General features: G+C 45.5%; 1 protein-coding gene across 1 annotated transcript in view; it reads right to left on the bottom strand.

The window, feature by feature from the left end:
- Nucleotides 1-16,087, bottom strand: part of dysf (dysferlin, limb girdle muscular dystrophy 2B (autosomal recessive)) — a 71,813-nt gene that overhangs the window by 41,342 nt on the left and 14,384 nt on the right. Inside the window, exons 17-31 of the mRNA XM_048235731.1 lie at nucleotides 15,961-16,076; nucleotides 14,846-14,959; nucleotides 14,235-14,412; nucleotides 13,854-13,978; nucleotides 13,192-13,298; nucleotides 12,713-12,908; nucleotides 11,538-11,684; nucleotides 10,522-10,653; nucleotides 9,902-10,068; nucleotides 9,453-9,567; nucleotides 8,940-9,045; nucleotides 8,671-8,813; nucleotides 6,538-6,711; nucleotides 4,867-4,954; nucleotides 4,707-4,784 (exon numbers count right to left, since the gene is read on the bottom strand). Of these exons, the coding sequence (XP_048091688.1) occupies nucleotides 4,707-4,784; nucleotides 4,867-4,954; nucleotides 6,538-6,711; nucleotides 8,671-8,813; nucleotides 8,940-9,045; nucleotides 9,453-9,567; nucleotides 9,902-10,068; nucleotides 10,522-10,653; nucleotides 11,538-11,684; nucleotides 12,713-12,908; nucleotides 13,192-13,298; nucleotides 13,854-13,978; nucleotides 14,235-14,412; nucleotides 14,846-14,959; nucleotides 15,961-16,076 (1,986 nt within the window). The remainder of the gene's footprint in view (nucleotides 1-4,706; nucleotides 4,785-4,866; nucleotides 4,955-6,537; nucleotides 6,712-8,670; nucleotides 8,814-8,939; nucleotides 9,046-9,452; nucleotides 9,568-9,901; nucleotides 10,069-10,521; nucleotides 10,654-11,537; nucleotides 11,685-12,712; nucleotides 12,909-13,191; nucleotides 13,299-13,853; nucleotides 13,979-14,234; nucleotides 14,413-14,845; nucleotides 14,960-15,960; nucleotides 16,077-16,087) is intronic.

Below are 16,087 nucleotides of genomic sequence, written 5' to 3'. Positions count from 1 at the left end.
AATGAGATGGATCGGAGAGAGAGAGAGAGAGAAAGGGAGAGAGAGAAACAGTGTGAGAGAGAGGCAGAAAGAGAGAGAGAGAGAAAGAGAGTGAGAGAGAGAGTGTGAGTGTGTGTGTGTGTGAGAGAGAGAGAGGTTTGACGTCTGCATGTTAGAACAGCAGGACTGCTTCTGCACCCTGCAATCTCGGACTAAAGCCTCTTCATATCATTCCAAACCAAACATGGACCAGACTCCCATCACTTCTTCGGTGTCTGTCCAGCTCTTAGCTCACGAGCAACTTAGTGGCCTTTTCGTTTCACACAATGAAGTCCGTATTCTCCAACGCTGCAAAGCACTAAGCCGGCTGACACTAATGGACAGTGTTACATTATTCATGACGGATATATTTCTCAAAAAATGCCTATAAGGTAGCACAGGATCTCAGGTCTAAATTCCTCGCGTGATGGCCGGATCTTCTGCCACCACTTCGGTAAATATTTTGCCTCATCCATCATCCGAATTTAATCATTTTTGATCACGTGAAGGACAATTGATTCCAGCACTGAGCTTATTTACCCCCCCCCCCCCACCCCAAACACACACACACACACACACACACACACACACACACACACACACACACACACACACACACACCCTCCCCAAAAAAGAGTTATGGCGAGCCTGACCCAGACGATTAGGAGATTTGTAATCAGAGAGAAGCGCCTCCTGATTTATATTGGGTTGGTGTTTTTTAAAGGATCTGCTGTGTTTTCTCATCTGCGTCTGTGGGATCGAAATTAAGCCCCAATGCCGTGTGCTTGCGGCTACCACGAGGCCGTACTTTCCATGATCTCGTCGACAAAACCAGGAAAAACAATATTCTCTCCACTCTCTTTTCCTACCATCTCCTTACTGCTCTCTCTCTCGCTCTCTCTCTCGCTCTCTCTCTCTCGTTCTCCTTTTCTTTTTCTGGTCTCACTCTGTTTTTAACCCTGTGGTTTTTCCAAGCACAGAGATTTATGGTGCACATCTGCGAGAGGTGGCATCCAAGGACTGGACACACACACACACACACACGCATGCAAGCACACACACACACTCACACAGACATGGTGTGCTCATCCTTTCTTTCGACTGTCTATTCTCTCAAAGTCTGCGAGTGTTGATGGTGAGGTCACTTTGGGTAGAATATGCTACAGTACTCTAGTCCGACTGGTGATTTATCTACTGGGGTCTACTTGATGACCTCTCACACCTAGATAAAGACACACACACACACACACCCGAGGAGGATTCACACACACACCAACACACTCAACCAAAGCCGATTCACACACAGAGAAAACCACACAGACACGCCATAACATTACACCCATGGCAGGATCCTAATAATGGTCGTGATTGATGATATGTTACGGTATGCGTGTGAGCATCATCGCACGCACGACACACACACACACACACACACACAAGCCTTCTATTTTCCTACCACACTGAGTCGTTTTTCCCCCACTTCCCCACAACAGCGTGGTGCATTAGACACTGTGAGTAATGGTCTATAAACTTTGTGCTTTACTTTCAGAACCATTATCCATTTTACGACACCGTGGCCACCACCGTCGTGTGGCATTTCGCGGAGGCGATGTGAGCAGTTTGCGCTAGGCTTGTTTGGCCACGGCGACATAAGTCCCCTTCCTATCACACAACCATCACACAACCATCTCGCAATCACCAGGGCCCCGCCACTGAGGGGAGTCACTGCGGCAAAGCCCTCGGTCAAACACAAGCCAAACACAAGTCAAACAAAAGCCAGACACAGCCCTGGAGGCAGAGTCCAACTGGACCGCCACGGCTCCCCTCCTGATAACCAGTGGTGGACTGGTGTTTACATGAACGGAGTGTATCAGCTGAGTTAACTGGAGCTACTGTGCGCCACTTCCAGACGTGACCGCCGGCAGCCAGCGACCCCTCCCTCGTCCCTGTCCCACACCACCACAGCCCTCTGAGTGGCGTCCAACATTATTTGGGGATTGTGTTGCTAAGAGAAGGGAAGGGTTGCAGCTTCTTGCACGAAGCTGCCACTGGCTCGGCCACAACCATCTTGGTTCCTGACCTCACCCAAACTTCATCAAGGGATGCCCCTACAGAGTCCAAAATACACAACACTGCAATATGCCAGCCCAATATCAGCAGTGGAGCTAGAAATACTGTACTGGGCAATGTCAGTGACCACTGTATGTGTGTGTGTGTGTGTGTGTGTGTGTGTGTGTGTGTGTGTGTGTGTGTGTGTGTGTGTGTGTGTGTGTGTGTGTGTGTGTGTGTTCTTGGGTGATAACGTTGAATATGACTTTAAACATCACCTCCATCTTTCTTTTAACCTACGCAAACATATGGATTTAGAAATAGGATAAAACATTGCTCCATAATGCCATATCATGGTCCACAAGCTGGTTATACTCGAATGGTTGTGTGGGTTTATCGTCGTTTGAACGCAATATATTTAAGACTACATATGCCAAACAGAGGCACCAACCAAAAAAACTATAAACTGTTTCTTTGTCATGCTGTGTTCATTTGTGTAAAACCCAGAATGTTTTCCCCTTCCTGTTGATTCTTCACTGGTGCCAAGAGCATATAATGCTATCTGGCATGGTTGATTGGAAATTTGAACAGTTTTAACCGCTGTTCTCTATGTATATTTATGACAAAGGGAGAATGAAATATGGGGAAGAGAAAAGAGTCAAAAACAATATCCATTATACTTAAGTGTTAAATAAAGCAACTTTGGCAAGGAGTTATGGTATAATGACAGACAGAGGCAATATGACAAAAAAATAAAATAAAATAAAATGTGAAAAGCTTCAAAATCCAGTCATCATGGGCCAAGTGAATAGAGCACTCAAGCAGTGGTTGGTATACGCTGGCAGTCTGCCGTTAAGAGGCAACCGTGGGACCAAAACCAGACACAAACCAAAGCAGTTGTGCTATCAGTGGTGGAAGTGAGGAAATTCTACATGGGGACAGACAAGATTTAAAAATGAAGGGAACTTCTGTTTACCTCAAGGTTAAAGATTAAAAACATGCTGTACCACGCAGCTACTTCTGCACATGTTGGTAAGGGAAATCCTTTCATGTGTTCCCTTCATTTCATTGAAAAAATGGAAGAAAATGGCTGCTACATCAGTGAGAGACTAATTGACTGGCTGTGGATCACTTCATTTCAACCTGGGGTAGCTATGAGCACAAACCCCCCTTTTAAGATGAGGCCTGGAATCAGACTGATTTGAGGTCAGTAAGCACCAACCCATCTATTTCCACACCACACTCAGACGTGAACCCTGTCTTTACCACACCAGGGCAGCCCTCGTTGCTGTGCCATGGTGGCTAGTCCACTGCCCAGACTCATAAAGTCAAGATCCCTGGGTTCCCATCATCCTCGCGGCTCGAAAAGCGACCTGGGGCCAAGTCACCGCTCGCTGCAAGCCAGCGGCTGTATTTCACTGCCTCTGACGTAAACAAGGCCCTGTCGGCTCTGCCGTTAAAGCTCTAAATATATATTTTTATTATTTCGTTATTTATACCAGAAAAAAAAAGAAACAAGTTCCTTGTGGATATTGTGCAACACTGACCTTTTTCACGACGTATTCGTAAAAATGTTATTCTGTGTGTGTTACTGTACCACGCTCAATGTGCTTCCTATTAGGACTTCCCTTTGACCCGAGCCCTACCACGCAATGGGACTGCACACAGGGAGTCCGACTAATGACTGGAATTACGTACCTTAGCTTAGCGACAATTAACAAGAGACCGAATGACATTCAAACTGGCATGGGGCTCTTCATGTGGGCATGCTTTCCCCTCGTAAGCATCCCTTTAGAAGGTCGGAACCCACCCTCGGCTGGCTTCCCTGAGCGCCTTTTCAAAGTCACGCCAACCGGCGCGCCGGGAATTACCAACCAACATTCTGGAAGTTTTGTTGGCGTGGCAACAACGACAACTGCTACGGATCGCAGAGGTTGAGAGGTCACAGCCTGGGTGTGACGGCACACTCTCACACATGCTTTCCTGTGTACTGTGGCCCACAGTTGCTTGTTATGAAAGGAAGGGACTTGGTAACAACACATTTCATTGGAGTGAGAATGTTGACAGTGTCTCAGACAACGTAACGAAGGCAACGAAAGCCTAAGTAAATAATGGCCAGGAGACCATTATTTACTGAACTTCCACCTGGGTGTCAGGGTTTAACCGGATTGGTTTTTGCCCAGGGGACTTTTCTAAATGGCCTTCAAAAGACAATGTTCACATCAACATAGTGGCTCTGATCCAAAAAGGGAAAAACTGCCTTTAAAAATATCTAACAGGCAAGTGAGGTAACAAATTCTGTTCCAAAGTAATCAAACTCTCTTTTTAATGCCTTCTAAGAAACCTTCACACTACCCCCATTACAGTCTTTTTTGAAGGCAGCTGTGATGTATCATCTACGCTGCCCATTACCCACAAATTTGTGCAGCAACTCAAACTGAAAAGAAAACAAAGATGGCGAATGACACTGTTATGGCTGCTGATTGTATCGAAGTGTCATTTGTTTGATTGTACTATTGATCATTTCAGTGGGCAGCTTAAAATGAAAAAGCAACAAAAATAATTCTCCAGCTGTTGACTTCCAGGGGTATACACTAGGTAGCTTTTTAGGGGGGCTTGCTTGCATGCTGTTTAATTACCTGAGAAGCTGTCCTTATCCATGGCGATCAGATCTCTTGCCTGATACAGGTAACAGCGAAGGTGATAGCGAGCTCCACCTGGAACCAGACAGAAAGCAATTTTCAGTTTTAAAAGCCTTTGGGATCATCGCAAACTGAACAAAAAGGAAATTGTGCTTACTGTCAAAAAAGCAAGATATGGTCGGACGGTTGACACCAAAGGTTGTAGTAACAGACTTGTCATCGTTTCTATCTTCTGTCACGCTCCCCTTGAACGACAGAAAAATATAATACAATTAAAATCTCACACATACACATACAGACAGACAATAGTTCAACTAGTACAACCTAGGTTTTCAGAGGACTGAATTTTGTTTGCACAAAGGGGTTTACATAACACTGAATGGTGAAAAGTGTTTGTGAGTCCATTAACAAACCACAAGTAATGATGGCAAAGTAATAATCAATTCAATCCTGAACACCCATCAGTGGTTAATTGCTAAAGTGATGCTTACACTATTAGACACAAGGACTCATGGATACAGCATGATATGCTATAGTCACAGGATTCATTAAAGAAACTAAGAATGGACACATTGCAAAACATGCACAAAGCCATGTTTGGGTTATTTCATCTTCACGCATTTGATCTGTTTACCCCAACATTTTCTCACAATCAATATGAAATGCAACCATGTTGATCCACTTGATGATCTGAGAAGTGGAATAAAACGGATGTGTTTGTTCAACGGACATAAAAAAAGTTGTATCTTGGTCATTTTATGACCTTAGGTTGGCTTTTAAAAGACTGGATCTGATGTCTAAATATTCCAGTGGCCTGTAAACTGAGTACGTGCTAATGATGGGCCTACACATCGGAGACTTCAAGAGCAGCTCTGAACCTCAAAACCATTGGCAGGGCCTGAAACAGTGTCACCACTGAACATCACTGAAATACAAATCTGCAAAGAGGGGAGGATGGAGCGAGAGGAGTTCCCCCTGAACGTATCCCGCTGCCCAGGATTTTTTTTTTTTATATATATACTATCTTGAGTCTGACCAGTGAGGGCAGAACTTTGTTCCAAAGGCCCACACTCTCCCGTGCCAGGGGATCTAGCTGAAGCCAAATCTACAAAAAAACAAAAACGGCACCACAACGGCTCTCTTCAGCCCACGGTCGGTCTCCGACCCAGCGGCGAGCTTGGGGCAGACGTGCCAATGACAACTTGGAACGAGTCTTGACAGTGCAGACCCACCGGACAAACAAGCACCAGAATTAGAGAGAAAATTGTATTACGGACCCATTCTGTCTCACGCACGCACGCACACACACACACCGCCCACCACTTCTCCTTAAATAGAGTCCCGAGGCAGCCTTATATCACCCGGCTGATTCCACTCCCCTTGCCCAGTCCAAATCAGCACCTCCAGCCCATTAAGGCCGTCGCCCTCACACACCCATTCTGGACTACCCCTGTCTAGCACTCCGCTGCCCAAACCCCACCTCTTTTTCTTTTCTCTCCCAAGAGCGCTTGACATAAGAGCCCTCCTCCATCCCTCCCTCCCTCCCTCCCTCCTTTTCTCCCTCCCTCCTTCCCTCCCTCCGTCACTCTCTCTCTCCCTCCATCCCTCCTCCTATACAGTGTTGATATTATGTGAGACTTTTTTTTTTTACATTGCATCACCCTTGGCCATTAACACCTTCCTATCTTCCTCATCTCTCATCATTCCTCCCATCCTACCCCCTCCTTATCTCTGATAACGACAACATCCAGCCTGCACCAACACCCCCTTTCCTCATGCCCCCCCCACCCCCTACCCACACACACACACACCCCGTTCCCGAGCTTACCAGTGAGCCCTCGAGGGCAAAGATGGCCGCCGGTCCCGTCTTCTCCAGCGGCTCCATGCGGCGGCGCCAGCGGCGGCGGCGGAACGAGTCGGTCTTGCGCGGCTTTAGGTGGAACTTCCAGCCAAACAGAGACGCGTACTCCCAGCCCTCCAGGTCTGACTCATCTGGACGCTGCTGCAAAGGGAGGGTTGTGGGAACGTTAGCGAGGTGCGTCAGAGACATGAGAGAGAGAGAGAGAGAGAGAGACACACACACACACACACACACACACACACACACACACACACACACACACGGCTATCACGTTCAGGCAGCTGGACGAGCAGGCCCCGGCGCTGTTTAGGCAGCCGTGTTAACAGTTATTAGGAACTTCACATCGATCACAGGAGTTAGATGAACTCTAGTCTGCGCAAACATCTGGCTACTCTGAGGGTGACACATTTACAGTATAACACTCTTTTCAGGCCCACTGACTGTTAATAATAGCCCTCCACATGGTCAACAATACAGACATCGCTGAGTTAAACAATCACTCAACAACTAAACAATGAATGATAAAATAGAGCTGACAACCTTTACTGCTAGAGTAGAATGTAGTGCAGTACTGTACTGTATAGAATTCCATACATATGAAGTCTGTATACTGTGTGTATGATGCTGTAAGGCACTGTATAGTAGTATAGCTTTTACGTCTAGGCAAGAGATCCAAAGAACCTGTCTACTGTGTTCAAATTCTGTGTGCAGAGAGCTCCATCTTGTGGACAATATGGCACACAATAGCTTCACTTTCACTCCTCACTCACTCTCTCTCTCTCACACACACACTCTCTCTTTTTTCTCTCGACATGCACACACACACACACAAATGCACGCGCGCACACACAAACACACACACACACACATACACCCACACACACAAACACACACACACACACATACACACACACACAAACACTCTTATTCTCACACACTCTCTTTCTCTCCCTCTGACACACACACACTCTCACTCATTCTCTCTTTCTGAGATGCACACACACGCCCACACAGACACACAGACACACACACTGGCATTCCCTCCCTCTCTGACTCATCCCACTGTGGCCAGTCTCTCAGCGCTGGGCTTGATTGCACATGGTAACAGTCAACCTAATCTTTGCTATACATCATCATCGCTACAGTTAACTTAAATGAGGCACTATGGCCAGAGCGTTTTTCTTCTCTCTCTCCCCTCTCTCTCTCTCTCTCTTTCCTCTTTCTTTCTCTCTCTCTCTCTCTCTCTCTCTCTCTCACTCACACATACACACGCACACACACACATACTCACTCAAACGCAGAGCGGAGAAACACAAGCACACACACACACACACACACACACACACACACACACACACACACACACCACATTATATATCACATGCAAACATACACATCCATGGCTCCATGCATACAGTATACACATGCTGTGCCTACACAAAGTAAGTACAAGTTATATTTGTGGAAAGGCTAAATTTGGATGATATATGGGATCTTCGCCGAGACACCATAAAGCTCCTGGACTGCAGGCTTTGGGTTTGCGTTCAGATTAGCAGGAGATAGGATGATAAATTAGGTGTGTCTGCCTCCTCTGCCTCCTCCTGAAGCATTCTGGGACAAAACGAGCACCTCCAATCCCCCACTGAGGATCATCCCCATCCGCACATGCTCCGAGACCATCTCCAGAATTCCAGAGACAAACTCACGGCTTTTTTGAGTAATGGTGATCCTCACCAGCGATGCGACTGGCTCCCGTTAAAAGGCGCGAGTGAGATTTGGGATTAGGGTCTCTGTGTCAAAAGCAGCGAAACCAAGAGTAATGCTCATCATAAACAGACACTATAACTCATGCAGTGTTGCATCAGTAGCAACCAGCAGAGCCACACAGCCAAATGACTTTCACACACAAACGAACAGAAATACACGAAAGCACAACTATAAATAGCTACATCAAAGCCTGTCTTATGAAGTCCACACTAACACCCACCAAACACTACAAATCAATTGTAAGAGTAAGGAATGACACATATATAATGTATGGGTGGAGCTGTTAGATCTGGCAGATCTAGGCACACGCATCATCAAACACAGATCCACCACCTTTCTCAGGGCCTCCATCTTCTGCAGATCCCTCCTCCTCAGGCGGACCCAGCGCCTCCTGCGGTTGGTGTGGTACATCTTCTCCGCTGGGACCCAAGCCTTGGGCCGGCGGTCGGGGGGAATGGTGATGCCGTACTCCCACCCTGCGAGAGAAACGCAAACGGACAGAAAAAGGAGAGATGAGCGGAACGTTAGGAGAACAGTATAGTACCGTATGTAGGTAACAGCATTCCAGAACATTCCAGGAGGGTTCCATTGTGTTTCCATGCCTTGGTCGTCCACAGCACGGTTCAGGTCCTCACTCCACTCCACGTCCTCCCACACCCAACCTGGCGGACACTCGATCTCCTCTTTAGGAATGGCCTTCTCCCCATTCTGAGTAACAGTGGACACAATGCAAATATTACATCATAACAACATTATAACAACGACAAAAAAATGATATTCTGCAGCAATATATTAAACATTTCAATTTGATATGCAAATACATAAATATTAGATGACTAAAATCAAGAAACTTGATTCTGTAATTTCATTTTCAAGATTAGCTTTATTGCAGGTGTGGTGGAGGAGTGGCAACGTCACCAACCAATCAGTCCACGAGGGTTTGATTCCCGCCACTGCAAGTCAGTATCGCTTTGGAAAAAAGCGTCGGCTAAATATCAAGTCAACTTTAACTTTTAACATTAGCTACATCCATGCTCATCTTCTGGAAATGAAACATCTGTTTATTTGATTGGTGAAAAGAATGCATTTGGAAATGAGCACCACTGCTCACTGACCACATCAGTGAATCCTTCTGGCATTCCAATCCACTGTCCCCCTGGCAACCGCATCTGGTTCTCAAAAACCTCTTCCACAAAACTCATGTGTCCTGCGTCAGTGTCATACAGCAACCTGATCAAAATGGAAATATGTCAGAGCACATGGAGCTGAACCATACATCATGAATACATTTTGATACTCATGAAGCAGAAACAGTTACATACAAACCCTCTCAGTCTCAATCTCTCTCTCTCTCTCTCTCTCTCTCTCTCTCTCTCTCTCTCTCTCTCACACACTCTCTCTCTCTCTCTCACACACACCCACAGACACACACACCCACACACATATGAATGCACACACACACGAATGTGCGCGCGCAAACACACACACACACACACACACACACACACACACACACACACACACACACACACACACACACACACACACACACACACACACTCACGTTTTCTCTGGGCTGATGAACCAGTCTCCACCCCAGTTCCAGCCTGGTGAGGGTTTGAAGGTCTCCTTTGGGAGCTTGACTCTGCCGGTCACGTCGCTGAACTTTGGGTAGGAGAGCCCTGTGGTGCACCAGTTCCCCACCAGCGCCAGCTTGGTCTGGTTCTCATACTGCAGAGGGTCAGGAAGAGAACAGTTAGGCCAGATCAACGCCAGAACTCAGCCACACTGTTTATTACTTTACATAGGAAATTGAGGAACATCCCCCAACCACGCACACATACACAAACACACACACACACACACACACACACACATACCAACATGCACAAACACACACATAGACACACACACACACACACACACACACACACACACACACACACATACATGTGCACACACATGCACGCACGCACGCACAAATGTAAACTATGCCATGCACTGTACTGTCCCATTGTGAGTGGGCGTCAATTGGAAGTGAAATTTTACAAACAATCTATGAGGGAATGAATGTACTTCTGTCCGCAAAGCATACGGTAAGAGATGTTTGAAGTGAACTGCTTAAGAACCAGGTAGTGTCAGGGGGACATTTGGAAAAGATGGAGATTCACAACACTTCCTCACCGTCTCGGCAAACACCGACAGTTTCCCTTCGGCGAACTGGTTGAAGTTTTTCACGTCTGCCGCCAAACCAAACCAAACCTTCACTCGAAGCTGCGCCGGGATCTTAGCACCGCCCTCTACGTCCTGTGGGTACTGACCACATGTAAGAGCAGAGAGCGTGTGCGGTTAAAAACCTGCCCGTAACAACTGAAGGGACAACAGAAGATGTAGGACGTGGTCACACGGGCATTATCGTTCCTGCCACCACACCACAGAAGAGGAGACACTTATAACTTTCATCTTCACAGAGTGGGTGTCCAGTTTAGATTACAGAGGCAGGAAGGGGATGATGAGTGCACATTTCAGAAGATAAATCATTTAGTTAATTTCAGATGCATGGTGCAGGCTCTACTTGGAGTTGGTAAGGAGCTCCTTCAAACGGAGATTTAATATATCCCATTCATTTTACACTTCAATCAAATTAAACATATCAAAATCAAAGGCAGAGATACAGACATTAAAACATATAGATAAATACACAAGTATGCAGTCCTTAGCCCCCCTCCCAAACACACACACACACACACACACACACACCTTCACTCCACCACGCACACTCTCAACAGACAATAAATTAGCCTAAAAATCGTCCTTGCATGCAATAACTGCAACTATGTGACCCTGAATGGTTCTGATGGAATGGCCATTGAAAAACTCCATTAAAGGTTTGTCAGTACACCAACCCTAGGTACACACACTGTCTATTTTTTTGTCTATGAGGGAATCCTGAGTGAGTCATTTTCTGACAGGTCAAGCCCCCAGAGTGTAGTACTGTAGCTGCCTGGCAGCTCTAGCTGTTGTTCAGCAACTCGAGCTAGGTAGCACCAATCAGTTTTTTGAACATTCTAAGTTCCGCAACAATTGAAGGTTCTAAAATTCTATGTTGAATTCAATGAACCCAGATATTCTTTAGAACATTCATTTCTCAACATTCCTGTCACACCAGTGTGATGGTACTCCTTTAAGGGTTAACTCACCTTCATGAGGACGGTCTGGAGCTGGCCACAGTGTTTCCCACAGTAGCCCTGGGAGAAGAGCACCTGGTGAGCAGGGATGCGGTGGTACGCCACCCGCCGGTCCCCCTGGAGCATCCAGATCACGATGTCTGGCAGGCTGTTTTGGGGCTGGCGGAAAGAATGACAACAACACATTACATTTATATAGCGCTTTTCTCGATACTCAAAGCGCATCACATGGATGGGGGGACCTCACTAGTAACCACCACCAATGTGTAGCACCCACCTGGGTGATGCACGGCAGCCATTATGCGCCAGAACGCTCACCACACACCAGCTTGAGGTGGAGAGTGAGGGAGTGAATGAGCTAATTACAGTGGAGGATGATTAGGGGGCCAGATTGAATGAGCCAGGTTGGGAATTTAGCCAGGACACCAGCGAACCCCCTACTCTTTGCAATAAGTGCCATGGGATCTTTAATGACCACAGTGAGTCAGGACCTCGGTTTAACGTCTCATCCGAAGGACGGCATCTCCTACAGTGCAGTGTCCCCGTCACGGCACTGGGGCATTGGAATCAATCTTTTTTGGCCAGAGGGAAGAGTGCCACCTACTGGCCACCCACCAACACCACTTCCAGCAGCAACCTAGTTTTCCAAGGAGGTCTCCCATCCAAGTACTAACCAGGCCCACACCTGCTTAGCTTCAGTAATTCAGCTAAGACAAGGTATCTATTGGTCTGGCTGCTGGTAGACGGGCAAAAAAGAATAGAGACAAGGAAAAGCCAAGATTGGTGTGTGTGTGTGTGTGTGTGTGTGTGTGTGTGTGTGTGTGTGTGTGTGTGTGTGTGTGTGTGTGTGTGTGTGTGTGTGTGTGTGTGTGTGTGTGTGTGTGTGTGTGTGTGTGAGAAGGGACAAAAATCAAAGGCTAAGAACCAAGAGAATGTAGTTATGTATACTGATGGAAGACAATCAACAACAACTGTTTATATACATATGACAAACAAGAAAACAGACATTTTTTTAGTGTTATTTTAGATATATTATACTGTAGACATGGTTTTATTTGAATTACTGTGTAGTTCAAGAGAACTACTGCAGTGCAGACTGCATTCAGCTGCATACAGTCCTTGAAGACAGCTTCCATGCTTTAGCATGGCCAACACAACAACATCTTTACAACATGGACTACACTTACCTCTTCTGCCAAGCTGCGCAATCTCAGGGCCCAGTCCTCAGCTAGGTCCAGTACCATGCTCACGTCCGTGGCCGCTCCGTGTTTGAGTGACAGCGCCGCCTCCACGATCTGCTGCAGGTTCACCTTGCGCAGGTTTCTCAGGGATCTGTCCAGTGCGGTCACACATGGCCAGTCATCGATCTCCGGCAGCTCTTCACTGCACAGAGGGAGGGGAGAGATCATTTTGCTATTGATTGATCACAATAATTTGCATTTCACAATGATTGATCACACTCCACTGGATCACCATGTTACTGTAAAGTGAAGACTGGCTGATTTTTTTGCCCACAAAAAAATAATATCTACATTTTAGTTCACTTAATTAACACAACACATCATGTGGTTAACAATACATTTCACACACACACCATTTCAAAAATGGCCATGATGAAATGTCATGCCTCCATATTTACTTTTAAAACTACTTTTGCTATATTCACCTGCAATCTGCAATGACATCGTCCAGGAGTTGGACCAGCTTTGCTTCCACGTCCTCCAGATCATTTCCTGCTTTCAGCTCCAGCTGCACCTGCTGCAGGTTGGACTCCTGGAACAGCCAGAGGACGAGACACCATTACAGACAACTCAGGGCTATATTTTATTTTATTATATTCTTTGCTATATTTTATTTTCTAAGGAGGATCACTCTATGATCACCCAGGTGGGTGCTACACATTGGTGGGGGTTAGTGTGGTTTGCCCTTTATGTTAAAGCGCATTGGGTGCCTTCATAAAGCGCTATATAAATGTTATTACTACAAAGTAGTGAATTTGGGTATTGCACTAATAATAGTATCTAGCATATCTACATTTAAAGATATTTTTAGCATAAGTGTCTCTTGTCTCACATTAAAGAAGAGTAATATAATTTAAATATAGTAAATATAATATCTTGACACAATACGACGTTAATAATTTGAAGATTTGGAGAAATAATGAGCTACAAGAAACATTGTTTTTTTCTTTTCTTTGTGGCACCCCCAAACTGGCAGTGTGGATAGTGGGAAAAAGTGTGTGTGTGTGTGTGTGTGAGTGTGTGTGTGTGTGTGTGTGTGTGTGTGTGTGTGTGTGTGTGATTGTGTGTGTGTGTGTGAGGGACCCACCACACGTTCAGCAGTACTAAGCAGCATGTTAAGAGCCTCAATGCGTGGGCTGATGTCCTCCCACTCTGAGGACAGGACCACCACAGGCTTCACGTTTCCCCACGGCAAATAGTAGTAATGACAGCCTGCAATCACACCAAGCACTCAGCGCCAAGTCACACCAAAAATAAGTTATAAAATAAGCTAATTCACTGATTCAGTTGGAATACAAGACAAATTGCTAATGAGTAGCGTGGAATTTATGCACAAAACAATAATTCTACATCAACATTTAAAATAATTAAATTTCACATTTTAAATCAAATTCAACATTTTGGTAAATTCATTGGACAAACTTTTTTGAGTGACATTAAAAGCCCACCAGAGTGTGCTGTTTCTCACCGTCGAACACAGCCCTGCTGAACCCGGTGGTAGAGGCCAAAGGAAGGCAGGTGTGGTCAAACTTGTTGCCGTAGTTACCAATGCTGACCTCGAACTGAATAGCGTCATCCACATCCTGCAGGAGAGTGGCGGAATAGAACGATGCGAAGAGGGAGTACTTCCTCTTCCGCATGAACTTCTAAAAAAAGTAAACAAAGCAAAATGTTTCTCAGTGTGTTGTCTGTCACATCATGCCTTCAACTAAAATTCTCTGTGACAGGCTCACTGCTTTTTGATCTTTGGCTAGGCCAATCACAGCAGAGGTTATGATATGAGTTTGTGTTCAGAGGTGTAAATGTCCTTCAGAAAGTAATATTTGCCCCAATCATATTTGTTCCGACCATTCACTAAACCAGCTGATTCTAGTTGGCACAACTCAGCCAGGTAGATGAGGTAATTAGGCTAGTGAAATCACCTGTAGAACCAATACATGATAGGACTTTTTACTTTCTGAAGCCAGACTTTCACATCTCTGGTTTAGCTACATTTGTACGGAAATTAAAACTGATAAGCCAAATTATAGGAAAAGATTTCAACTCTTGATGCCTAAACTGTAGGATGTCTGATTTCACCTCCACCACCAGAAGATCATCAAAGGGGATGTCCTCCACCCGATGCTCCCCCCGGTCCACCAGCTTGGTGCTGAGCTCCACTAGCACACGGCCACGGTACGCCACTCCTTCACCCTGCAATGACAGCACCATGCTCTCCCAGTCATGCATTAGATTGACAGCACCTCTCAGAATGGGTCATCTAGACTGAACCTGACCACACTCACACAGGATGGAGATCTGCGATCAGTTCATGAAGACAACAACAGACTGTCTAATGTGTTTGTCCTCATCTTCATTTGAGAAATGCAATCAAAATCAACCAACATGCATTGAAAATAGAAACCAACTAAAGCCATTTATGGCTGACACCCAGTTTGCATGTATGAATTGATTGATTGATTGATTGATTTAAAAATGATGTTAAAGGTGCGATTTGTAGGATTGTTACGTTCTGTAGGCCAAAATCAAAACACTGGTGAACGTTCTCAAGACTACCAGACGCGAGCCTTTTCTGGGTTGCCAGATGTAATGAAGACTTAGCTAACGTTAGTTGACCTGCAGCTGCTTTAACGTTTCTCCAACCATGACCCAGCTACACATTAAGGAAACAATGAAAACAAAAAATACCTCTCTAACCAACGTAACATATTTAGCTGAAGTCAGCGATGCAGATGAAGTTTAGCCTAGGCTACCTGTTGTGGAGAAATACGTTTGACGAAGACGTCACAATATCAGGAAGCTCCTCCGATGTCCACTTAATTTGTTTCTTGTTTTAATTTTGTAAATTTGCCTGCCTCTCGTAGGCGTTCATGACAACTGACAGCTGTTGACAGTTGGCCTTTGCTAATTTGGCAACCCAAATAGGAGGACACGCTAGCCCATTATTAATACACTCTTCTAGAATTAATCGTTCAAAACATAAACGAAAATTCCAAGAGATTCCGTTTTTTTCTCATTTTTTTTCATGGGTTTTACGGGGTTTTACGGGTTAGAGTAATGTTGTCAAATAAGCCATTACTTCAATTCATCGTGTTTCCTTACTCTCTGACAACATATGGTGATCATTTTTGGAATGGTTACAGTTTATTTTCCATTATTTCCTACATACTGGACCTTTAAGTGCAAAATCATACCTTGCCCAGGTTGAGGACCTCATTGGGGTCAGTGAGGACACTGAACTCACGAAGACTCCCGTACATGTTGACATAACAGGGTCCAAACGTTGGCAGGAAACCCACACTGTCGTCCACTATGATTTCA

Source organism: Alosa alosa, chromosome 24 (genome assembly GCF_017589495.1).
Source record: "Alosa alosa isolate M-15738 ecotype Scorff River chromosome 24, AALO_Geno_1.1, whole genome shotgun sequence".
Lineage (NCBI taxonomy): Eukaryota > Metazoa > Chordata > Actinopteri > Clupeiformes > Clupeidae > Alosa > Alosa alosa.
This window is presented reverse-complemented; position numbering and strand designations above follow the sequence as displayed.